Source organism: Idiotropiscis lumnitzeri, chromosome 4 (assembly GCF_059441095.1).
Source record: "Idiotropiscis lumnitzeri isolate Australia: NSW breed Sydney's pygmy pipehorse chromosome 4, RoL_Ilum_1.0, whole genome shotgun sequence".
Classification (NCBI taxonomy): Eukaryota; Metazoa; Chordata; class Actinopteri; order Syngnathiformes; family Syngnathidae; genus Idiotropiscis; species Idiotropiscis lumnitzeri.
Window position 1 is genome coordinate 11,752,787 of NC_142394.1, and position 26,703 is coordinate 11,779,489.

At 39.8% G+C, this 26,703-nt stretch overlaps 1 protein-coding gene across 30 annotated transcripts in view; it reads right to left on the reverse strand.

Annotated features, from left to right (window-relative positions):
* Positions 1-26,703, reverse strand: part of LOC148338123 (protocadherin gamma-A11-like) — a 244,584-nt gene that overhangs the window by 100,117 nt on the left and 117,764 nt on the right. For 2 of the 30 annotated variants that reach the window (XM_088293027.1, XM_088293002.1), the window contains exon 1: positions 14,068-16,606. The exons of 19 other annotated variants lie outside the window; for them this stretch is intronic. In XM_088293027.1, the coding sequence (XP_088149153.1) occupies positions 14,068-16,479 (2,412 nt within the window). In that variant the 5' untranslated portion in view covers positions 16,480-16,606. Of the gene's footprint in view, positions 1-800; positions 3,368-5,500; positions 8,102-9,500; positions 12,061-14,067; positions 16,607-17,654; positions 20,205-22,669; positions 25,277-26,703 lie in introns of those variants that run through there. 9 more of the 30 variants (XM_088293020.1, XM_088292996.1, XM_088292991.1 and 6 more) reach the window with 8 other exon arrangements.

The window sequence follows — 26,703 nt, forward strand, 5'->3', positions numbered from 1 at the left end:
TTGTTATTGTCTTATTTTATTATCTATTTTTGCACTGGAGAGGGGAACTCTCCAATCTCGTTGTACGCTGAGTATAATTACAATAAAGGGCATTCTGATTCTGATTCGCCTTTCAAGAAATTACGCTACAAGATATCTCAACTGGTGGGTCTAAGATAACTCACAAATACATTTGCAATGGCTACTCATAAGATGTTACGACATTACTTTTGAAAATGCATCCATTTTGAAAGATGATCATATGAAACACATGCGACCTAACTTAAAAATCTTGCAATTGTTCGGGAGAAAGATGGCAAAAATAAATGCAACCACGATTAAATTTTGCACGTTGAGGATTAAGAGACAGAAACTCCACGTGTATAATGTTCGGACGTGTGGGACTTCAATTTCCAGTTGTGATTTTTTTTTGTTGTATCCATAGGCTAAAAAAAAATCACAGCATAGTTGTTTTGTTCCTCATGAAATGTCCAGTATCGTGATCGGATTTATTTTTGTTCACTTTTAAAATAAAATTGATCATTAGTTACAAGTTCTTTAATGTACGGTGATAAACAATCTGCAAATTTGATCATTATTGTACCTATATTTAAAATTATGTGTACTAAATGTCTGCATTTGGTTAATTAAGTGTGTGGTTGAGCATCTGTAAAAATAGGTGGTGATTTAACATCCATGTAAAGTTATGTGCCTCTGTAGGATGAGGCCAGTTGAGAATCCCTGCCGAACCAGGTACTGAAAACTGAACAGATTTCGACTCAATATAAAATAGAGAAAGAAAAGTAACAAATTTCACTCACCAATGTTGACATCTGAGAAAAGGCTCTTGGTATCTGATTGATCTCTTCGGGCATCTCGGCATCAACTCCATCTACACTAACTAAACTTTGACTCATTGCTTGCATGTTCTTCTTGTCACTTTTTCTGGAGTCAGTGGTCCTGCACACCTCGTAATTGTACACGTGCGGGAGAGTCCCCGTCCCCAAAGTATCTGAGTAACGTGGCGGAAAATACGGAATGACAGGCAGATTGGAGTGGTACAGGACGCGAGACTGTCTCCACCTGTACACTTTGACTGATATGATAAGCAGCAAGCAGGTGATGAAGAGGAAGGAGACCACAGCCAGCGCCAAGACTAAGTAAAAAGTCAGCTTGTCATTATACTCCTTGTCGTGCATGCTAAAGTCAGTGAACTCTGACAGCACTTGAGGGAAGCTGTCGGCCACCGCCACGTTAACAATGACTGTAGCTGAACGAGAGGGCTTCCCGTTGTCCTCCACGACAACAGTCAGTCTTTGTTTGACAGCATCTTTATCAGTCACTTGGCGGACAGTTCTTATTTCTCCATTGTGGAGGCCCACTTCAAACAGCGCCCGGTCTGTGGCTTTGTGCACTTTATAGGAGAGCCAGGCGTTCTGGCCAGAGTCCACATCCACCGCCACCACTTTAGTCACCAGATAGCCCACATCTGCCGAACGAGGCACCATTTCGGCCAGCAGCGAGCCGCCCGTCTGCACCGGGTACAGCACCTGAGGACCGTTGTCGTTCTGGTCCTGGATCACAATACGCACGCTTACGTTGCTGCTGAGAGGAGGGGAGCCGCCATCTTGCGCTCTGACGCGAAAGTGGAACTCTTTGAGTTGCTCATAGTCAAAAGACCGCACTGCATGGATGACTCCACTTTCAGCACTAACAGACACATATGAGGAGACTGGCACTCCATTGACTGAGGAGTCCTCCAGGATGTATGAAAGACGAGCATTCTGGTTCCAGTCAGCATCACTGGCTTTTACACTGAATATAGAGAGATCTGGGGTGTTGTTTTCTCCAATGTAGGCCTCATATGAGCTCCTCTCAAAAACAGGTGCGTTGTCATTCACATCTGAGATGTGTAAGGTGAGAGTGATGCTGCTGGAGAGAGAGGGCAGGCCCTCGTCAGAACAGGTCACTGTGATATTATACTCACGTGACCTCTCTCTGTCCAACTCATTTTCTGTCACTAAAGTGTAAAAGTTATGTGTTGAGGTTTTTAAAGTAAACGGTATGTTTTCGTTTATGAAACAAACAACATTTCCATTTTCTCCAGAGTCTTTATCTTCTATATTTATCATAGTAACAACTGTATTGTGCTCTGCATTTTCTGAAATAATATTTGACTTTGACATTATGCTGATTTTTGGTTCGTTGTCATTGATGTCTTGCACTTCAACAATTATTTTACACGAATCCGTGAGGCCCCCATCATCTTTTGCTAGTATATTTATTTCATATTTTCGAGAATGCTCAAAATCAATAATTCCAATTAACTTGACTTCACCGGTTTCATTGTTAATTTCAAACATTTTTCTAATATCTTCTAGCGCATCGCTTATAGAATATAATATTTTGGCGTTCGAGCCCTGATCCGCATCAGTTGCCGAAACAGTTGCCACAATTGTTCCTGCAGGTGCATTTTCAGTAACAGCAGCCTTGTATGTGTGCTGTGTAAAAACGGGGGCATTATCATTAGCGTCTAACACAGTAATAAGAATCAACATGGTTCCCGACATCCGCGGCTCTCCTCCATCTACGGCAGTTAACACGAGAGACATCTGCTCCTCTTTTTCTCTGTCTAAAGGTTTCTGTAAAACCATCTCGACATTTATATTTCCATCCGCATTATTTTTTAACTTAAGAGCAAAGTGATTTGATGGTTTTAATTCATAATTATTGACGCCGTTAATTCCGACATCAAGATCTACAGCCTTCTCTAGAACAAATTTTGCTCCGATGTTCGCCGACTCGCTAATTTTGAACGTCATTTCGCCCCTGTTAAAGGTTGGCGCGTTATCATTAATGTCAGTAATTTGAACTGTAATGCTGTAAAACTGCATGGGGTTCTCTAAAATAATTTGGAAATGTAAAGCGCAAGGCGTCGTCTGTCTGCACAGCGCCTCTCTGTCGATCCTTTCTTTCAACAGGATGACTCCTCTGTCTCTATTCAACTCCACAAAATTGTCACCATCTCGGTTATAAATGCGCGCTTTTCCGACCAGCATACGTTTGGTCTGCAAACCTAAATCGTGAGCTATGTTTCCAACGAGAGATCCTTTGGGCATCTCCTCCGGGATGGAGTAGCTGACCTGACCGAACACAGAACCAACGAAGAGAGAAAAAATAAAGAGCAGCACTTGCCTTGCCATTGTTCTATTACTGAATATTCCCCTACAAAATTCAGAGTCTTTCCTTCCCATCAAATGAAATTCTGTTCGATGGCGGTTAAGAATTCCACTGCTTGATATCCAAAAAGAAAAAAAAGGTACGTCCTGACGGTGAAATTGCGCTTTTTCAAGCGCCTAATGGCTCCGATGCTCGTTCTTTGTCGATGTCTTCTTCTAATATGTCCAAACAACATGGGAGGTTACGGCATTAACCATCTTGGAGCAAGCCTGCAACGCTTTATGGTCTACAGCGGCCCTAAGAGTCCATTTAGACAAACTGCAGCTCACCAGCATTTATTTATGCATGCTACAGGAAACTTCTTAACAGTCGCCCGGGTATTGCCACATGTTTACAAAGTAGGAAGAACAAACAAAAATTACGTGATTATCTGAAATAAATGAGTACAAAATATATTAAAAACAAAGATTGCTCGCTGAGGTTTCCACATTGGATAATATTTAGATTCAATGTATTTTCATTAATTCTTTGATATACTGTAAACAATTTCTGCAACTTTATCTCCGTGCATATACATCCCTCATGAATGAGTTATAATAGCCACTATAGAATTGTGTCACATGAACATAACAAATATTCTAACATACTAAAAAAGGTAGACGACAATATAGCATAGCCAGCATCTGCTTGACGTTTGGTCACTGAGTGGTTTTGAGACACTCTAAAACCGTATTAAAAGTTCAGAAATAGAATATAAACTAGACAATGACACAATTTGTTCTATGTTGATGCGACTTTGAACAAGACTTTGGGACAATTCATTCTATTTAGAAAAGGGTCCCTGTTTAATATTTTATAAAACTGAAAAGTTGTTGTTGCTGCTGTGTGTGCCGTTATAAATACAAGTCCAGACAACACAACTAAACATCGCAGTTAACATTCAGCCCTTGTCTGTCAATTCTACGGCTCTCACCTCCTTCCAAGTCTAAAATATGATGCAACCATGAGTGGGTCTAAATGCATGCCTTTAAAATTATATTTGTTGATTTAGAACAAGTATGACGAGTTATTCTGACAAATGATACAAAAAAGCAGTGCAGAATATTGTGGTGAGGTTTATTGTCAAGAAAGAAATGGAAGTGCCTGAAGAGCAATCCAATATCAGATGAATATTTGAAAATGAATGCTACGTATGTCGGGTTGTTAGTGCGCGCTCCCCACATTATCATCACATGGTGTGATTTTGATTATAATAAAAAAGTTTGAACCATTTTTAACATTTTTGGTACTGGCCAGATAATCTAATAATGAAATCGTGAGCAGTGAAGGTGGTTCTTCCAGCAATAAACAAAAATTATTTAGGAGTGTCTCTAAAAGAATATTGTATTTTAAAGCGTGAGTGTTGTATTATTCAAAATTTGATAAACACTTATTTCATTATTAGCTGGAGTAACTTACAAAGACGAGCATGTAGTTACTGCCCAACACGGTTGAGTCATTAAAATACACCAATTTGACATTTTACATTGAAAAACGAATAATGATCTCTGTAATTGAGCAGCGATTGTTTATCATACCATCCACAGTCAGGGTTTCGTGAAATAAAATGCGCACGTATCCAGTACATTGCTCAAAAAATTCATAATACAGGGAATATGTAGTCTAAGGAAAAAACAATATTTTGCTGATCTGAATATACAATAAAAATAAATTTTCATTGCTTTAGCGTACTATCTCATAGTCTACTTCTATGTCATGCACTGACTTGCTAGCTTACTTCAAATCAGACTGATCAAGTGTCACAAACGGCCAACCCCATATTGCATACTAGCAATTGCTCATTCATTCATCGATCCATCCATTATTCAAGCTGTGTCTCCTCGTAAGGGTTGCAGGCATGCTGGAGCCAGCTTCCCTTGGGCAGTAGGCGGGGTACACCCTGGACTGGTTGCCAGCCAATCATAGTGGCTCATTCATTCAAATCATAATCTAAAAATCACAAAGAGACCAAATTTTCACATTTGTAAATGTTGGTTTATAGTAAGGTTTGTTCCTGCTTGGACTATGATTGTATTGTCCAAGATTGGCACCTTTAAGTGTACATTTAATTTCAAGATATCATGTGATCTATCTGCATCCATGTGAAAATGGTCACACGTAACAAAACCTTACCCTAGGGTACGGTGACGAGCGAGTGATCACATAGCACCGCCCTGCAGTATTTGGAATTATATTCAAGATATCATCCATCCAGCAGAAAGGATAAATGCACTCCCCGACTGAGAGCAATGAAAGTTGTTAAAAACAAAAACAGAGAAATAATTGTGAAATATTGACTCACCAATGTTGACATCTTTGAAAAGTTTCCTGACAGCTCCTTGCTCGCAAGTGTCATGTCAGCATCAGCTCCATCCACACTCACTAAACTTTGACTCATGGCTTGAATGTTCTTCATGTCACTTTTTCTGGAGTCAGTGGTCCTGCACACCTCATAATTGTACACGTGCGGGAGAGTCCCCGTCCCCAAAGTATCCGAGTAACGTGGCGGATAATACGGAATGACAGGCAGGTTGGAGTGGTACAGGACGCGAGACTGTCTCCACCTGTACACTTTGACTGATATGATAAGCAGCAAGCAGGTGATGAAGAGGAAGGAGACCACAGCCAGCGCCAAGACTAAGTAAAAAGTCAGCTTGTCATTGTACTCCTTGTCGTGCATGCTAAAGTCAGTGAACTCTGACAGCACTTGAGGGAAGCTGTCGGCCACCGCCACGTTAACAATGACTGTCGCTGAACGAGAGGGCTTCCCGTTGTCCTCCACGACAACAGTCAGTCTTTGTTTGACAGCATCTTTATCAGTCACTTGGCGGACAGTTCTTATTTCTCCATTGTGGAGGCCCACTTCAAACAGCGCCCGGTCTGTGGCTTTGTGCACTTTATAGGAGAGCCAGGCGTTCTGGCCAGAGTCCACATCCACCGCCACCACTTTAGTCACCAGATAGCCCACATCTGCCGAACGAGGCACCATTTCGGCCAGCAGTGAGCCGCCCGTCTGCACCGGGTACAGCACCTGAGGACCGTTGTCGTTCTGGTCCTGGATCAGGATGCGAACGCTCACATTGCTGCTGAGAGGAGGGGAGCCGCCATCTTGTGCTCTGACCACCAAGTCTAGTTGTTTAATTTGCTCATAATCAAATGATCGAACTGCACTGAGAACACCAGTTTCAGAATTTAGAGAAACAAAAGTAGAAACTGGGCTGCCACTCATCTGTGTATCCTCCAAAAGATAAGATATTCTCGCATTTTGATTCGAATCAGCGTCTCGAGCAGTGACAGCAAAAATGGAAGTACCCGGAGAATTATTTTCTGTGACATAAGCAGAATAAATATTTTTATTAAATAATGGTGCATTGTCATTCACGTCTGAAATTCTCAGATGTAAGTTTTTTGTGCTAGAAAGTGGAGGTGTTCCCTGATCAGTGGCTGTTATTGTTATGTTGTATTCTGAAACAGATTCTCTATCAACATATTGATCTGAAATCAAATTATAATAATTTGTAAGAGATGGCTCAATTTTAAAAGGCAGTTTCCGGTCTAATGAACATTTTATTTGTCCATTTCTGTCAGAATCGACATCTTTTATGTTCAGAACCGCAACTGTTGTACCAGGAGGTGAATCCTCAGACAGAGGACTTGAAAAGGATTTTATATGAATTACTGGAGCATTGTCATTGGTGTCAATAACATCAAATATAACTTTACTGGTTCCTATTAGCCCACCTTGATCTTTTGCTTCCACCCTCACTTCATACTTTCTGCTCTTTTCATAATCTATTTGTCCAGAAACGTAAATTGTGCCAGTATTTTCATCAATATTAAATATGTCTGCTGTGCTTCCTTTCATTTTCGACAAACTATAAGTAATGACTCCATTTGAACCACTGTCAGCATCTGTAGCATTTACAGTAATTATAGTCGTTCCTTTCATTGTGTTTTCCATAACAGAGGCTTTATATACTGACTGGTTAAATACGGGTTCGTTGTCATTTGCATCTAAAATGTTTATTTCTATATTTATGGTGCCAGATCTCTGTGGTGTTCCTCCATCAACTGCAATTAATTTTAAAGACAAATGAGGCTGTCGCTCTCTGTCTAAAGGCTTCTGGAGCACCATTTCAACATTTTTACTGCCATCTGGATTTGCATGCTGATTAAGTATAAAATTTTCGTTTGGTGACAAAATGTAATTTTGCAATGCATTTTGCCCCACATCTTGATCCTCTGCACCTTGCAGAGGAAAGCGCACTCCTGCTGCAGCAGCTTCATTTACTTCAAATGTGAGAGCTTTATCTTTGTTCGGAAAGACGGGAGCGTGATCATTTATATCCAAAACTTCAACAATTATTCTGTGCAGTTCGATCGGATTTTCTAAAATGATCTCAAAGCTGAAGCTACACGGCGTTATATCACCGCAGAGCTCCTCTCGGTCTATTCTGTCATTGACGACCAGAAGCCCTTTGTCTGTCTTCAGCTCTGCGTACTGGATATTATCCTCTGTTAAAATCCGGGCCCGCCCTGCTATGAGTCTCTTCGTGTCCAAACCGAGATCTTGTGCCACATTTCCAATCACGGAGCCTTTTTTCATCTCCTCAGGGAAAGAATATCGAATTTGACCACCTACCGTGGTAACCAAACGAAGCAGAAACACGAGCGTTCCTATTTGCTGTCGCCGTCTGTAAAACAACCTCCACGTTGTGCACGAGAAAGGGAGAGGTCTGTGTTTTTCCATTATGACAAAAATAAAAAGAAAGAGATCAAATATTTTGTTAAATATTCCGTTAACTGCGCACCACTTTGACGTTTACACGCAAATGCATGTGCAGCCCAGTCCGTTGTTCTTTTCGCTTGCGCTCACCGCCAACAAATGACAAAAAATATCCTCTAGTCTAGTGCTTGGTTAATAGGGAGGACAGCATGACGACAACACACGGATAACGATATCCAAGCCAACAGCGTCTCTTAGAGTCTAAAATGTGTAAGAACGAGCAACATACAAAAAAAATAAAAAATGACTCCGCTGTATAACCGCAATTATTGTGCCACACTAAGGAGCCGAGTTAGGACTTTACTCAATAAATATATTCAAAATAATTACCGGATTTTTCCCCGTAATAATAAAAATATTGAACACATTAAAATCTATTAAAATTAGGGGAGATCTATAATATTAATATTTACACAGGATTGCAAAATGAGTCAACGCTTTTATATTGCTGTAGAATTGAACAATAATAATAAACGTCATGACTAATACGTGAAATTTTCTTTTTCTTGAGTACAAACAAGCACGGATTTAATATATAGTAATCATCCAGCATGAGTATTCATGAAAATATAACATTGTTAAGGACTTATTCGAAATTATTACTTTCGCTATTGCCATCATCATCAAGCCTGGAAAAACAACACGGCAAAATGTTTATCATAATTCATCATTTTGCATCAATACGTCACAACAGTCTATATTTTTTAAGTCTTTAAGTGTAAGAGTCACGATTTATCATTTTGGGTTTGGAACGTGAGGGAATTTAGTCATCTGAAAAACACAACGGTGCCATGGAGAGTGACATCTCAAAAACGGATTGCCATGGAAATATTCAGTGTTTATTTTTCAACTACTTTTTGCAAAGAAGCAACTGCGCATGCAGTTATGCAGTGGCTCACGGGATTATATGTATTTTTAAAAACTTAATTCATTAACGGATTCAACATATTTTTAATGCATGTGAGAACTGGTATTCTCAAACACACAAGGACAAACAAATCTAAATGGAAAAAAACCAACAACAAAATATTGACATTTTCAACCGTGTTTGGGACTTTTGTTTTTAAAATAATTGTATTTCGAAATCCGAGCTGTTATTTGTAGAAAAAATGTTTTGTTTTTTTAATTGTTACTATTTTTTAAAGATATTAGTTTTATGAATACATTTTAGGGCATTTATCCATATTTTGTAAAATGTCTAAACGCGTTGCCATATTTATATTGTAAAATCTTAATTTGCAATTCAACTTTACTCTCAAGTTTGTTAATGTTTCCCGAAATACACGTTGCATGTTTTACTTCATCTTTAAAATAACATGCGTTACGGAGGCAACTGTTGCAAAATAAAAGTGCTTGATTTGAACTATACATGAAAGTAGGCTATGAATTCAAAACAACGTGAAATTGTGGACACGGATATTAAAACGACTGAGAATTCCTCTTTCCAAAGGTGCGAGAAGTTGTGAAAAAAATCTCATAAAGATGCGAAAAAATGATGGTGAAACATTTTACTCACCAATGTTGACTTCTGAGAGAAGTTTCCTGATATCTCCTTGTTCATATGTGGTGTGTCAGCATCAGCTCCATCCACACTCACTAAACTTTGACTCATGGCTTGCATGTTCTTCATGTCACTTTTTCTAGAGTCAGTGGTCCTGCACACCTCGTAATTGTACACGTGCGGGAGAGTCCCCGTCCCCAAAGTATCCGAGTAACGTGGCGGATAATACGGGATGACAGGCAGGTTGGAGTGGTACAGGACGCGAGACTGTCTCCACCTGTACACTTTGACTGATATGATAAGCAGCAAGCAGGTGATGAAGAGGAAGGAGACCACAGCCAGCGCCAAGACTAAGTAAAAAGTCAGCTTGTCATTGTACTCCTTGTCGTGCATGCTAAAGTCAGTGAACTCTGACAGCACTTGAGGGAAGCTGTCGGCCACCGCCACGTTAACAATGACTGTAGCTGAACGAGAGGGCTTCCCGTTGTCCTCCACGACAACAGTCAGTCTTTGTTTGACAGCATCTTTATCAGTCACTTGGCGGACAGTTCTTATTTCTCCGTTGTGGAGGCCCACTTCAAACAGCGCCCGGTCTGTGGCTTTGTGCACTTTATAGGAGAGCCAGGCGTTCTGGCCAGAGTCCACATCCACCGCCACCACCTTAGTCACCAGATAGCCTACATCTGCCGAACGGGGCACCATTTCGGCCAGCAGCGAGCCGCCCGTCTGCACCGGGTACAGCACCTGAGGGCCGTTGTCGTTCTGGTCCTGGATCACGATGCGAACTGTGGCTACAGAACTCAGTGGAGGGGATCCAGAGTCGCGGGCAGTAATGTTAAAGTCGAAGGACTTGATTTGTTCATAATCAAACGATCTATCTGCTTGGATGACACCATTCTCCGAATTGACAGAGACAAATGAAGACACTGCTACTCCATTAATTTCTTTCTCCTCCAGGAAGTAAGACACTCTTGCATTTTGGCCCCAGTCTGCATCACTAGCACTGACAGTAAACACAGAAAAACCCGGAGAGTTGTTCTCTGGTACAATCTTACTGTATTCTGACTGATGGAATTTGGGCGGGTTGTCATTCACGTCAGATATTTTAACGTTGATGCTTTTACTACTAGATAGAGGTGGAGAGCCTTGATCAGTCACTGTTATGGTGATATTATATTCAGGTACACTTTCGCGGTCTAAGAAATTTTCAGTTACTATTGTGTAGTAACCGGTTAGAGAAGACTCAATTTTAAAAGGCACGTCAGTGTTAATGGAACACTTGACCACACCATTGCCCTCAGAGTCTTCGTCATTCACGTTAAAAACAGCAACAGTTGTGCCTGGGGGAGAATCCTCAGGTATGGACTGAGACAATGACATTAATTTAATTGTAGGTAAATTGTCATTTTCATCAATTATGTTTATGATTACTTTACACGTGTCCGTAAATCCTCCATGATCACTAGCCTGGATGTTAAACTGATAACTCCTCGATTTCTCAAAATCTAATTTACCTATAACTTTAATCTCCCCAGTTTTAACGTTTACATCAAACAGCTGCTCTGTGTCTTTCGAAGTACGAGTGGAATATGTGATGTCACCATTGAGACCTGCATCAGCATCTTTTGCATTAACAGTCGTGATCAATGTTCCTGCTGGTGAATTTTCTGGCACATCAACCTTATAAACAGGTTGAGAGCAAACTGGCGCATTATCGTTTGCATCCAGCACAGTGATTTGAATTCTCACCGTCCCTGATCTATGCGGCTCACCACCATCTGAAGCGATCAACATCAGTGTCAGACTCTCTTCTTTCTCTCGGTCTAAAGGCTTCTGCAAAACCATTTCAATGATTTTTTCTCCATCTGACAGGGCTTGTATTTCCAATTTAAAATTATCTGAAGGTTTCAAAACATATTTCTGAATATCATTAATACCGACATCGAAGTCATCTGCATTCTCGAGGGAAAAACGATTACCCACTACAGCATTTTCTGTAATTTTCAAATGAATTTCAGACTGTGGAAAAGACGGACTGTTGTCATTAATATCCACGACCTCCACTGTTACACGATAAAGCTGGATCGGGTTTTCTAAAATGATGTCAAAACTGAAGCTGCAGGGCGTCGTCTTTCCACAAAGCTCCTCTCGGTCGATGCGCTCTTTAATCACAAGCGTGCCTTTGTCTCGTTTTAAATCAACATACTGTCGATCTTCTTTTGTTATAATACGAGCTTTACCTGCTACTAGTCTTCCCACATCCAAGCCCAAATCTCTCGCAACGTTTCCAACAAATGAGCCTTCCGCCTGCTCCTCCGGTATGGAATAGCGAGCCTGTCCAGTCACGGAGCGCAGCTCACAGAGACAAAGAATGACAAACAGTGTGCGCCATCGTCCTCTGATGGTGCGCATCCACATACAATCCATCGTGATTTAAAAAAAATATCGAGAAGATTCCTCTCAAATTAAAACAGGCGCTCTTCAATCGAATTATCAAAATTAACATGAAAATCATCCAAAAACCGTGTCTCTTCAAACGGCGAGCCGGCCGTCGTCTTTCTCAGCAATGGAGCTGAAAAAGGAGCCCGAGAGGAGGTCGACTGCACTGACTCGTTCTCCTCTAATTCAATGACGTTACACTAGCGGCGCTCAGAGCATTTTGACAGTAGTGCATGGCAGTTCATACCAAGCTTTCATTCATCATATCATCATTTATATGAATGCTTTACTATAATCCGATATTCATCATATTTTTTAAGAACAGGATATTAGGTTAATGAAATCAGATAATCCGTATGACTTTCTAGATGGTAAGATTTTCAATGAATTCTATTAATTTTTTTGGGGAAACGGTATACGGATTGAACATACTTCAGGGAAATTTCATAAAAAAAAAGAGCACAACTTCGTAGGAATTAAAAAAATAAGATTAGAAAAGAAGACATTCCCGATTGCATTTCGCAGTTATATTTTTCATGAAAAAAATAGAGATTCAATCCATATATTTTACTGCCTCGTACCCTACTTGTGAATGTTGTAATGGCATTAAAGTGATTTAATGTAATCTAATACAATTTGATACAATATAACATTTATTAAAAAACAATCTAAAGACCATTCTTTCGTGTCTGATGAGACATTTTATTTATTGTGTGTTTTTTGCAGTAATTGGAAATAAAATTTAAGTAACATTAAATAAAAAATTGTTCAATAAAAGTAATAATTGGAGACTATATCTACACATATCCTGGCCAAAATATTTTCAAGCTTTTTTATTTGAATTTTGAGCACTGTAGTATTTAGGTGTTATGGTTTGGGTTAGGGCTGTGTTTTTTAATTTTTACATTAAAATATTTGAATTACGTCTCTTCAAAAATTTAATCTTGCAGCATCAAGGGCAGTGGGAATTATTGATCACACAATAACAATTGAAAGATGTGAAAGTCCTCATAGACAAAAATAAAAAATAAAAGAGGTCTGCAAATATACTATAGTATATGTATATACAGTACATAGTTAATGAATACCTGCAAAACAATTTAAGTTCTTGTAAATAAAATAAACATTGGGAAAGCGGGCAAAAAGGGATAAAGATGTACTACAATAAGAAATAAAACGGTACAAAAACCGTGACCACTGACGGAAGAGTGCAAAGTGAGTAGCTGTCTATGGTGCTGAAACTGCCGAACTTGTGGAAGGCACTTTTTACACGGCTCAAAAACAGTCACACAAAATGAGACAAATCGACTATCTTAAATAATGAGCACAATCACAGACATCCACCATCCTGGATTGTCTCAACTGTTGATAATAAACATGACTAACATGGATCTTTGAGAAGTCTTTCAAGAGGTGTGACGCCGCATAATGTGGGTAGAGCCTACATGATGGTCGAAGATGGAAAAGCTAAAGTATTCTTATTGTTTGGGAAATCATGGCTATAAATAAAAAATATATATACCAACATACACTCACTTCTAATTACATTAATCTAATCTCCAAACTATATAACGCGAATTGTTGTTAGGTCTCAAATGTATACTCTACACCGAGTACAATGACAATAAAGGGCAATCTGATTCTGAAATGAACTTCAGTTTATTCAACATTTTTGAAACACAGCGATTTAAATGTATGTCGAAGTTCAGTTTATTTTGCTTTGATGGCTTGGATTAATCATCAACAAATGTCTTCAATTTATTCAGAGTGACGTTTCGCGCAAGGACACAGAGTTTAATACATGCGCCCACCCAAAACATGTTTGATTGCATTTGAAAATGTCTTTGTGAACATAGTTATAAAAATGAAAACAGGTATCGGAAATACTCAAAAATGATTATTTGCAACATAAGCATTTCTAAAATGTCCACTTTCACACTGTTTCTTGATGAACTTTACTTGTTTTAAAAATTACACTTCAAGACATCAACAAGCTGCTATAAATGAGCAAGCAAATCCTCGTCATTCACATGAAGAAAAATAATGATTGATATTTAACTCAATTTGCGAGAAGTATAAATCGCAAAAACATGAAAAAAGCTAAATCGCAAAAACATGAAAAAAGCTAAAATTTTTGACTCACCAAAGTTGACATCTGTGAACAGTGTCCTGACATCTGCTTGTTGTCATGCAGCGTATCACCATCAGCTCCATCCACACTCACTAAACTTTGACTCATTGCTTGCATGTTCTTCATGTCACTTTTTCGGGAGTCAGTGGTCCTGCACACCTCGTAATTGTACACGTGCGGAAGAGTCCCCGTCCCCAAAGTATCCGAGTAACGTGGCGGATAATACGGGATGACAGGCAGGTTGGAGTGGTACAGGACGCGAGACTGTCTCCACCTGTACACTTTGACTGATATGATAAGCAGCAAGCAGGTGATGAAGAGGAAGGAGACCACAGCCAGCGCCAAGACTAAGTAAAAAGTCAGCTTGTCATTGTACTCCTTGTCGTGCATGCTAAAGTCAGTGAACTCTGACAGCACTTGAGGGAAGCTGTCGGCCACCGCCACGTTAACAATGACTGTCGCTGAACGAGAGGGCTTCCCGTTGTCCTCCACGACAACAGTCAGTCTTTGTTTGACAGCATCTTTATCAGTCACTTGGCGGACAGTTCTTATTTCTCCATTGTGGAGGCCCACTTCAAACAGCGCCCGGTCTGTGGCTTTGTGCACTTTATAGGAGAGCCAGGCGTTCTGGCCAGAGTCCACATCCACCGCCACCACTTTAGTCACCAGATAGCCCACATCTGCAGAACGTGGCACCATTTCAGCCAGCAGCGAGCCGCCCGTCTGCACCGGGTACAGCACCTGAGGGCCGTTGTCGTTCTGGTCCTGGATCACGATGCGAACTGTGGCTACAGAACTCAGTGGAGGGGATCCAGAGTCGCGGGCAGTAATGTTAAATTCAAAGGACTTGATTTGTTCATAATCAAACGATCTATCTGCTTGGATGACACCATTCTCCGAATTAACCGAGACAAAAGAAGACACAGCTACTCCATTAATTTCTTTCTCCTCCAGGAAGTAAGACACTCTTGCATTTTGGCCCCAGTCTGCATCACTAGCACTGACAGTAAACACAGAAAAACCAGGAGAGTTGTTTTCTGGTACAATCTTACTGTATTCTGACTGATGGAATTTGGGTGGGTTGTCATTCACGTCAGATATTTTAACGTTGATGCTTTTACTACTAGATAAAGGTGGAGAGCCTTGGTCAGTCACTGTTATGGTGACATTATATTCAGGAACACTTTCGCGGTCTAAGAAATTTTCAGTTACTATTGTGTAGTAACCGGTTAGAGAAGACTCAATTTTAAAAGGCACGTCAGTGTTAATGGAACACTTGACAACACCGTTGCCTTCAGAGTCTTCATCATTCACATTAAAAACAGCAACAGTTGTACCTGGGGGAGAATCCTCAGGTATGGATTGAGAAAATGACATAAGTTCTATAGTGGGGATATTGTCATTTTCATCAATTATGTTAATGAAAACTTTACATGTATCTGTATATCCCCCATGATCTCTAGCCTGAACGTTTAACTGATAGCTCCTTGACTTCTCAAAATCTAATTTACCCGCAACTTTAATCTCCCCAGTTTTAACATTTACGCCAAATAGATGCTCTGTGTCTTTGGAAGAACGAGTGGAATATGTGACGTCACCATTGAGGCCAGCATCAGCATCTTTTGCACTAACTGTCGTGATCAATGTTCCTGCCTGTGAATTTTCAAGCACATCAACCTTATAAACAGGTTGAGTGCAAACTGGCGCATTGTCGTTTGCATCCAGCACAGTGATTTGAATTCTCACCGTCCCTGATCTATGCGGCTCACCACCATCTGAAGCAATCAACATCAGTGTCAGACTCTCCTCTTTTTCTCGATCTAAAGGCCTTTGTAAAACCATCTCCATGAATTTTGCTCCATCTGCTTGGCTTTGTATTTCCAATTTAAAATTATCTGATGGTTTAAGAATATATTTATGTATATCATTAATTCCAACATCGGGGTCATCCGCATTCTCGAGTGAGAAACGTGCTCCGGATGCGACACTTTCGGCAATTTCTAAATTAATTTCAAACTGTGGGAAAGACGGACTGTTGTCATTAATATCCACGACCTCCACTGTTACACGATAAAGCTGGATCGGATTGTCTAAAATTACGTCAAAACTGAAGCTGCAGGGCGTCGTCTTTCCACAAAGCTCTTCTCGGTCGATGCGCTCTTTAATCACAAGTGTGCCTTTGTCTCGCTTTAACTCAACATACTGTCGGCCCCCTTTTGTGATAATACGAGCTTTACCTGCTACTAGTCTGCCCACATCCAAGCCCAAATCTCTCGCAACGTTTCCAACAAATGAGCCTTCCGCCTGCTCCTCCGGTATGGAATAGCGAGCCTGTCCAGTCACGGAGCGCAGCTCACAGAGACAAAGAATGACAAACAGTGTGCGCCATCGGCCTCTGATGGTGCGCATCCACATACAATCCATCGTGAATTAAAAAAAATACAACGAGATGTTTCCTTGATAACAAAATCAAGCTCGTTTCTCATTAGAGCATCCAGAAATAAAAAGGATAATCCACAAGAAATGTCGGTATTCAAATGGCGACCAGAGCCTCGTCGCCTTTCTAAGCAATGAAGCTCAAAAAGCAGACGAATAGAGAACTCGTTTCACTTGAATTCATTGACGTAGTACCAGCGGCGCTCAGAGCATTTTTGTAGTAGTGCACCTCAATATTATTAGTGTCAATAAAAAGTTGTATATGACATAATTCCAAAGCGTTTCTATGTGGCGCAACTAAATACACATATTTATTAAATGGGCTATTACATGTAATGACTTAATGCTAAATGGGATGTTATTTTTGTTTTCCAAACCATTAATATAACAGTATTGATATAAATAAATAAATAAATAAATAAATCTAAATAAAAGCAAAATACGAAGTTAGTTTAATGAAAGCTGAATTAAAACAAACCTATTTTTAATGTAAAAAAGAATTAAAGATTGCATATAAATATAATTCCTTTTCAAAATGATTTAATTCGTGATTTTTATTCTCGTTCATTTTAAGATTTTTATAACATGAACGAGAAGAGTTGAAAATAACACTAAAATTACAACAAAGTTGTGATTTACTTTACGTGCATATTAATATTCAACACATTATGGAATGGAGTCAAAACCAATCAACCAGAAGCTAGTAAAATCGATACAGCTCGTAAATAGATATAGTATTGAAATGATGGATAAATCAATCATATTTCCTGAAAGGTTGAGATTGTCTGGATCAGATGCAAGTATATCCATAACCATGGACAACAACATTGAGTCCATCTAAAATCGATTAGAAATGAATGGAAAAAATGAACATTTTTGTCAGTTCATTTCGTACACCATTATAACATTGACGATACGATGTAGTTATTTATAATTAACGCTTATACAAAATGATTCAAATACAATAGCTATCCAATTTAAAATGAAAATGCAATAAAAATGTTGACATGAAGTCAGACAGTGTAGAGTATGCAACAACTAAAAAAAATAAGGAATACATATTTATGACTAATGGTCTAGAGTCTAGACTGTGTTTTTATAAACCCTGGTGGAAACTGGAATCAAATAATCGAACAAGAAAAGAATATGATTACTTGACTCACCAAGGTTGACATCTGTGAGCAGTTTCCCGACATCTGCTTGTTCTCATGCAGCCTGTCACCATCAGCTCCATCCACACTCACTAAACTTTGACTCATTGCTTGCATGTTCTTCATGTCACTTTTTCTGGAGTCAGTGGTCCTGCACACCTCATAATTGTACACGTGTGGGAGAGTCCCCGTCCCCAAAGTATCCGAGTAACGTGGCGGATAATACGGAATGACAGGCAGGTTGGAGTGGTACAGGACGCGAGACTGTCTCCACCTGTACACTTTGACTGATATGATAAGCAGCAAGCAGGTGATGAAGAGGAAGGAGACCACAGCCAGCGCCAAGACTAAGTAAAACGTCAGCTTGTCATTGTACTCCTTGTCGTGCATGCTAAAGTCAGTGAACTCTGACAGCACTTGAGGGAAGCTGTCGGCCACCGCCACGTTAACAATGACTGTCGCTGAACGAGAGGGCTTCCCGTTGTCCTCCACGACAACAGTCAGTCTTTGTTTGACAGCATCTTTATCAGTCACTTGGCGGACAGTTCTTATTTCTCCATTGTGGAGGCCCACTTCAAACAGCGCCCGGTCCGTGGCTTTGTGCACTTTATAGGAGAGCCAGGCGTTCTGGCCAGAGTCCACATCCACCGCCACCACTTTAGTCACCAGATAGCCCACATCTGCCGAACGAGGCACCATTTCGGCCAGCAGCGAGCCGCCCGTCTGCACCGGGTACAGCACCTGAGGGCCGTTGTCGTTCTGGTCCTGGATCACGATGCGAACGCTCACGTTGCTACTAAGAGGAGGGGAGCCGCCATCCTGCGCTCTGACGCGAAAGTGGAACTCTTTGAGTTGCTCATAGTCAAAAGACCGCACTGCATGGATGACTCCACTTTCGGCACTAACGGACACATATGAGGAGACTGGCACTCCGTGAACCGAGGAGTCCTCCAGAATGTACGAAAGACGAGCATTCTGGTTCCAGTCAGCATCAATGGCTTTTACAGTGAATATAGAGAGACCTGGTGTGTTGTTTTCAACAATGTAGGCTTCATATGAGCCCCTCTCAAAAACAGGTGCGTTGTCATTCACATCTGAGATGCGCAAGGTGAGAGTGATACTGCTGGAGAGAGAGGGCACGCCCTCGTCAGAACAGGTCACTGTGATATTATACTCAGATGCAGATTCTCTATCCAAAGCTACTTCTGTTGTTAAACTGTAAAAATTATTTTTGGAGGTTTTCAGGATAAATGGAATATTATCATCGATAAAGCATTTCACGATTCCATTTTCTCCCGAATCCAAATCCTCAATGTTGATTACCGTAACAACAGTATTTATTTCTACATCCTCTGATATTTCATTTGATTTAGATAAAATGTTTATTTCAGGTTTGTTATCATTTACATCTTGCACGTCAATAATTAACTTACACGAATCTGTGAGGCCTCCGTCATCACTAGCAAGCAAATTAATTTGAAACTGTCTGGACTTTTCAAAATCGATATTACCAATTAGTGAAACCTGACCGTTTTCTCTATCAATTTCAAATATATGTTTTACATTTCCCATCATATTGGTAACCGAATATGATAATTTAGCATGTGAATCCTGGTCTGCATCCGTGGCAGAAACAGAAGCCACAATTGTCCCTGCAGGTGAATTTTCAGTAACAGTAGCCTTGTATGTGCTTTGTGTAAAAACGGGGGCATTATCATTAGCGTCTAACACAGTAATAACAATCATCATCGTTCCCGACATCCGCGGCTCTCCTCCATCTACGGCAGTTAACACGAGAGACATCTGCTCCTCTTTTTCTCTGTCTAAAGGTTTCTGTAAAATAATTTCCACGTTTTTATTCCCATCTGCATTATTTTGAATCTTAAGAGCAAAATGATCTGTTGGTTTTAATTCATAATTTTTAACGTCGTTAATTCCAACATCAAGGTCTACAGCTCGTGCTAAAACAAATTTTGCACCGACGGTGGCCGACTCGCTTATTTTAAATTTCGTCTCAGTTTTTTCAAAACTGGGCGCATTGTCATTAATATCTGTAATTTGCACATTAATGCTGTAAAATTCGATTGGATTCTCCAGAATAATTTCTAAATGCAGCGCACAAAGCGAGGTGTGTGCGCAAAGAGCCTCTCTGTCGATCCTCTCTTTAACGAGGAGGACTCCTTTTTCTCGGCTCAGCTCGATGTATTCTTCATTGTTCCTCGAATAGATCTTTGCCTTACCCGAAATCAAACGTTTTATTTCTAAACCTAAATCTTGCGCTATGTTTCCCACTAGAGATCCTCTGGTCATCTCTTCTGGAATGGAATAGCTGGCCTGGCCGTACACTGCGTCGAGGGCGAAGAGAGACACAAACAGCAGTACTTGCCCATTCATTGTTCTCTCCAATTCTCCCCAGCGGAGCTCCAATCTACTACTATTGCAACAAAATGTCCTCTTCGTGGTCCAATGTCGAATATAATCCCCCTTAATCGAAGTAAATGGCTTTCAAGTTCAAAAACACCTTATTTTTAATTTGACACGGACGTCAAATAATCTGTTATCATCCGTCGTGTTCTCTTCAATGTGTGTTTTGTCGACGTTACATGCATGGTAGTGTCTGCTCCAATCGTGCTGCCAGTCACCAACTTTCTGGTCTACAGCGTCCCTAAGAGTCCACATTGCAACACTGCAGGATGACTTAAATCTCTTACCACAGCATGACAAACTTCAGAGAAAAAAAATGTAAATGTATTTGGAACCACCTACGCTGGTAAAAAAAAAAAATATTAAAATGCCATAAATTGAAGATGTGTTCACTCGTCAGCCCAGCTAACAACACTATGATTGTTTATCCGAATCAAGTCCCACTGAGGAGTGAACGCACAGGTGTAAATAAGTGCGTTTAAAGAGTATGTTTTTTTTTGTTCCCCTTTATGTTATTTCTTTCTTTCTTTCTTTTGTCTTTCTTTCTTTCTTTAATTATTTAACGTTCTGCGACATTTTTTTAAAACTATCTATATAGAGTGTTCCAAATATACTCGGGGACATGCCGTTTCACAAGCGGTACCCATATAGCCGGCATGCAAAAAATTGCTGTTGCTCTTTGTCATATCTAAAAGATTATTTTTCATATTTCGCCCTGCCTATATTTGATAATTTAAAAACTGTGAAAGGATATGACGTACGCGCGCGTGCACTCATCCTCCGTTTGACAAATGACGTATGAACAGGAACTACAACGCCCTCGTGTTAAAAAAAAAAGTCAGCTTCAAAAGCCGTTTTTATCTGAATTTAAAACAATCCGCAGAGTCTGGGCCTCAAAAGACACCAACAGACTGCGGACATCAATTTATAAACCCGATAACGTGACGACAGTGGACTTCAGAGCAATATACATTTCCAAGCGTCTCACAAAAAATTGTGTTCAGAAATGATCATCGCCACACAACCGCCACCAAGGTCAGCATAAGGTATGACCGTTTTGTTGTTGTTACTTCGCCCTCTTGTTGTAAATGTCTGTCTTCTCTGTAACACGTTGGGGCAAAAAAGAGAGGAGTATAAAATTAAATGACTGGACGACACATAATTTGATTATGATTTTGGCCTGCAGTCTCACGATTACTGTTAAATGCAAATAAGATTCGATATTGATTATGCATGTTTGAAATTACAAATATTAATAATGTATAGAGTTGTCCACATGACCTATGATAGTGATAGCCCTCAGTGTCACACACATTTTTGACCCCTGTTTTACAAAGCAACATTTTCAACAGATCTTCAAGGTGTCGTGGTTTTACATGTGTGACCCTCAAGAAGGTTTTGGATTGAGGATTGTGGCTATGGTAACATTTGCATGTTGTCATGGTGAAGCTGCAGCTATGATTATTTTTTTTACAGGTAGATGTTCACTAAGAAAGATTTTCTGGGCATACATTTTCTACTTTTTTTTTTCATTTTGCAACTATACACATGCGTTATTAGTGGCCATTGCGTTCACATTATCTGCTGAGATTTTCTTTTCAGCAAACTATCATTTCGCTAACACACCATGTGTCATGTAAAGAAAGTGCAGGCCAGAGTCAACTCTCTCTAATCTACAAGAGAAAATAAGTCAAACTATCAACGACAGTATGCTATATTTTTAGGTAATGTTAACACACTACACATAAATAGGAGAAAAGATGCTTGAGGAAAAAAGGTCAAACAATGGACGGTTCGCCATAAAGTACAATCTTGTGTCCAGTATATTACACTTTAGTTGTAATTGGTGGCACTTTAATGGTGTCCAAACATTGCAAATCTGTCAGTGCGCATGAAAATGTACAAAACAAAATTCATAGTGTTAAAAGGAACACAAAAATGTCACCAAAAAAGGGCAGCACAATATTTACTAATATTTTATTTAAATGAGTGGTCACAAAAAAATAAAATTATATGAACTTTATATAATTGATTATAGTCTCTCTGTGTTAAATTGATAAGACTAAAACAATTCCATTCATTATTAAGAGGGCAAAAAACAAAGCAGAGGAAGATTAACTAATTACTCTCCCCTTAAGGTTTTTCATCATAAAGTGAAACACTTGCTACAACTTAGACGGTGTGGCCTTGTATCATTTTCATAAGAAGAAAAGATGGACAACTCAAGACCACCAGGGGTCGCAAAGTGGAACAAATTCACTCCATAAATCTGAAACTTCCAGAGTACAGCGAAGAAATTACCACAGACTAGAAGACGATCATTGCTGCCAGGAATGGTGACGGGTACTAATAGTAAAGTTGACACAACACTGTTGAAATATCAGGTTTTTATATGATGAAAAATCTGCATAGCATTTGGACAGGGGTGTGCAGACTTTTTTTAGATTGACTGTAAGTGATACATTATATGGGAGGTACTTCGTTATGACGTTCTTCCAGAACCATATACAAAAGAAGTTTAGTTTAGAGCAAATTCGTCAAACATTCTTGAGAAACTTATCAGAAACAACATTTAAAAATTAATGTAGAAACATTTGACTCACCAAAGTTGACATCTGTGAACAGTGTCCTGACATCTGCTTGTTGTCATGCAGCATATCAGCATCAGCTCCATCCACACTCACTAAACTTTGACTCATTGCTTGCATGTTCTTCATGTCACTTTTTCGGGAGTCAGTGGTCCTGCACACCTCGTAATTGTACACGTGCGGAAGAGTCCCCGTGCCCAAAGTATCCGAGTAACGTGGCGGATAATACGGAATGACAGGCAGGTTGGAGTGGTACAGGACGCGAGACTGTCTCCACCTGTACACTTTGACTGATATGATAAGCAGCAAGCAGGTGATGAAGAGGAAGGAGACCACAGCCAGCGCCAAGACTAAGTAAAAAGTCAGCTTGTCATTGTACTCCTTGTCGTGCATGCTAAAGTCAGTGAACTCTGACAGCACTTGAGGGAAGCTGTCGGCCACCGCCACGTTAACAATGACTGTAGCTGAACGAGAGGGCTTCCCGTTGTCCTCCACGACAACAGTCAGTCTTTGTTTGACAGCATCTTTATCAGTCACTTGGCGGACAGTTCTTATTTCTCCATTGTGGAGGCCCACTTCAAACAGCGCCCGGTCTGTGGCTTTGTGCACTTTATAGGAGAGCCAGGCGTTCTGGCCAGAGTCCACATCCACCGCCACCACTTTAGTCACCAGATAGCCCACATCTGCCGAACGAGGCACCATTTCGGCCAGCAGTGAGCCGCCCGTCTGCACCGGGTACAGCACCTGAGGGCCGTTGTCGTTCTGGTCCTGGATCAGGATGCAAACGCTCACATTGCTGCTGAGAGGAGGGGAGCCGCCATCTTGTGCTCTGACCACCAAGTCTAGTTGTTTAATTTGCTCATAATCAAATGATCGAACTGCACTGACAACCCCAGTTTCAGAATTTAGAGAAACAAAAGTAGAAACTGGGCTGCCACTCATCTGTGTATCCTCCAAAAGATAACATATTCTCGCATTTTGATTCGAATCAGCGTCTCGAGCAGTGACTGCAAATATGGAAATGCCAGGAGAGTTATTCTCGGCGACATAAGAAGTGTAAATGTTCTTATTGAACAACGGTGCATTATCATTCACGTCTGATATTTTCAAATTCAACTTTGTTGAGCTAGAAAGTGGAGGCGTTCCCAGATCGGTGGCTGTAATTGTTATGTTGTAATCTAAAACAGATTCTCTATCAAAATATTGATCTGAAATCAAATTGTAATAGTTTGTTAAGGACATCTCCAACTTAAAAGGAAGTCTGTTGTCTATAGAACATTTAATTTGTCCATTTCTGTCAGAATCTATATCTTTAATGTTCAGAACCGCGACTGTTGTACCAGGAGGTGAATCCTCAGACAGAGGACTTGAAAAAGACATAACATTAATTACTGGAGCATTGTCATTTGTGTCAATAACATCAAATATAACTTTACTGGTGCCAGTAAGTCCACCTTGATCTTTTGCTTCCACCCTCACTTCATACTTTCTGCTCTTTTCATAATCTATTTGACCAGACACATAAATTGTGCCAGTGTTTTCATCAATATTAAATATGTCTGCTGCACTACCTTTCATTTTCGACAAACTGTAAGTAATGAGTCCATTTGAACCACTGTCAGCATCAGTAGAATTTACAGTAATTATAGTTGTTCCTTTTATTGTGTTTTCCATAACAGAGGCTTTATATACTGACTGGTTAAATACGGGTTCGTTGTCATTTGCATCTAAAATGTTTATTTCTATATTTATGGTGCCAGATCTCTGTGGTGTTCCTCCATCAACTGCAATTAATTTTAAAGACAAATGAGGCTGTCGCTCTCTGTCTAAAGGCTTCTGGAGCACCATTTCAACATTTTTACTGCCATCTGGATTTGCATGCTGATTCAGTATAAAATTCTCGTTTGGTGACAAAATGTAATTTTGCAACGCATTTTGCCCCACGTCTTGATCCTCTGCACCCTGCAGAGGAAAGCGCACTCCTGCTGCAGCAGATTCACTTATTTCATAGCGCAGCGCTTTATCTTTATTTGAAAAAACGGGAGCGTGGTCATTGATATCCAAAACTTCAACAATTATTCTGTGCAGTTCGATCGGATTTTCTAAAATGATCTCAAAGCTAAAGCTACATGGCATTACATCTTCACAAAGCTGCTCTCGGTCTATTCTGTCACTGACAACCAAAAGTCCTTTGTCTGTTTTCAGCTCTGCGTATTGCGTGCTTTCTCCCGTCACGATGCGGGCCCGTCCAGAAATGAGTCTCTTCATGTCTAAACCGAGATCTTGCGCCACATTTCCAATCACGGAGCCTTTCTTCATTTCCTCGGGAATAGAATAACGAATCTGACCACCTACCGTGGTAACCAAACGAAGCAGAAACATGAGTGTTCCTATTTGCAGTCGCCATCCAAAAAACAACCTCCATGATGCGAATGAGAAAGGGAGAGGTCGGTGATTATCCATTATGGCAAAAATAAAAAGAGACCAATTAAATATTCTTGTAAATAATCCGTATCCTGCTCACCACTCCTACATACATGCAAATAAATGTGAAGCAAAGACCGTTGTTCTTCCACTTGCTCTCATCGGCAACAAAAGACAGAAAATCTCCTCCAGTGCCTCGTCACAAGAGAGGACTGCATGACGAAAACACCCGGAAAATTATATACAGGCCAACAGCGTCTCTTAGAGTCGAAAATGTGGAAGAACGGGCGCTGCACAGCAGCCAAAGCTGACACATCTGAACGCGAAGCTTTGCACTTTCTTTCATTATGTAGAAACATTAATAGAAAAATAATGTTAAAAAATAAGGAGCTAATAGAAAAATGTTTTAAACGTAAACGAAAATATTTCTTGAAAACCTGTCAACGTTGGGGGTATAAAAAAAACAAAAAAACAACCTTCACTGAAAATGAGAAACCGGCCCACCCTTCAAAAATCACCTCCAAAAAGATCTGATTCAAAATTCAGATTGAAGACGAAACAGATGCAAGGTGATCTAACCCTTGTAAAGTGCAACACGTTGTAGAACCCTGACACCAATAATTCAAACTAATGCGTTATACGAAGCATTTTTATTTTTATTTCCATGTGTTTTTTTAATCAAAGTGAATATTTTACAGTGTTATGAGCTTCTCAGAGTTACAAACGCATTTATTGTTATTATCAATGTGGGAGGGAATTATTGTGTGGACTTTGACATCGAGGAAATTAGTACTTTGAGAAACAACCGTAACAACAAAGACAGTGACATTAAGCCTAAAAACCGAAAATACAAAAAAACGTATATGTTCATTGCATGTCCAAAAATAATAATAATAATAAAAGAATTTTCATTCTTATTCTTTCGTCATGTTTGTATTGAAAATGTTATTTTAAATTGATTGAACGTACATAAACTGTTGGGCTTAAATTTTTGGAGTATTGATTTTGAAAGCAACGAAAAAGTGCAGTTCGTCGTATTCCAAATTCTTACTTTTTTCGGAAGAAAGTAGGGGAAGGGAAACGTGACTGCACGTCCTAAAATGTCGGTTATTGGACATTAAAGAATTTCACTGGTTGTGTGGCATATTGTGAAATCGGCCGAAATGGAACTTTTCAAATGTATGCACTTTTATTTATCTTTTATTCGTATATTTTAGGTTCCTCTTCAGTTTGTGGAAACGAGGGATAGACCTACAAGTGATATAAATCGCGCGGCCGATTTTAGTTTCTGAGAAATAATTAGATTTTACTCCTCAAGTACATAATGATGGGCTCAGAAATGCACTCTCCCCCATCTCTCTCTTTCGTTGATGTGTCTGTCCTATGGGTATCAAAATAATCCACATAAAAATTGGTTTTGAGTTGTTACCTGCTGGGTTTTCTGTCCGTACCGTTCCATTTAATGTTTAATTTTGCCACGTCTTTGAATCTGATTCTAGGTTAATAAATTTGATTTTACTCCTCATGTCTGTAATGATGGGCTCAGAAATGCACTTTGTACAATTAAACAAAATAATTATTTCCATAATGTTTAAAAACCTTGTATGTCTGTTATGGTTTGACAT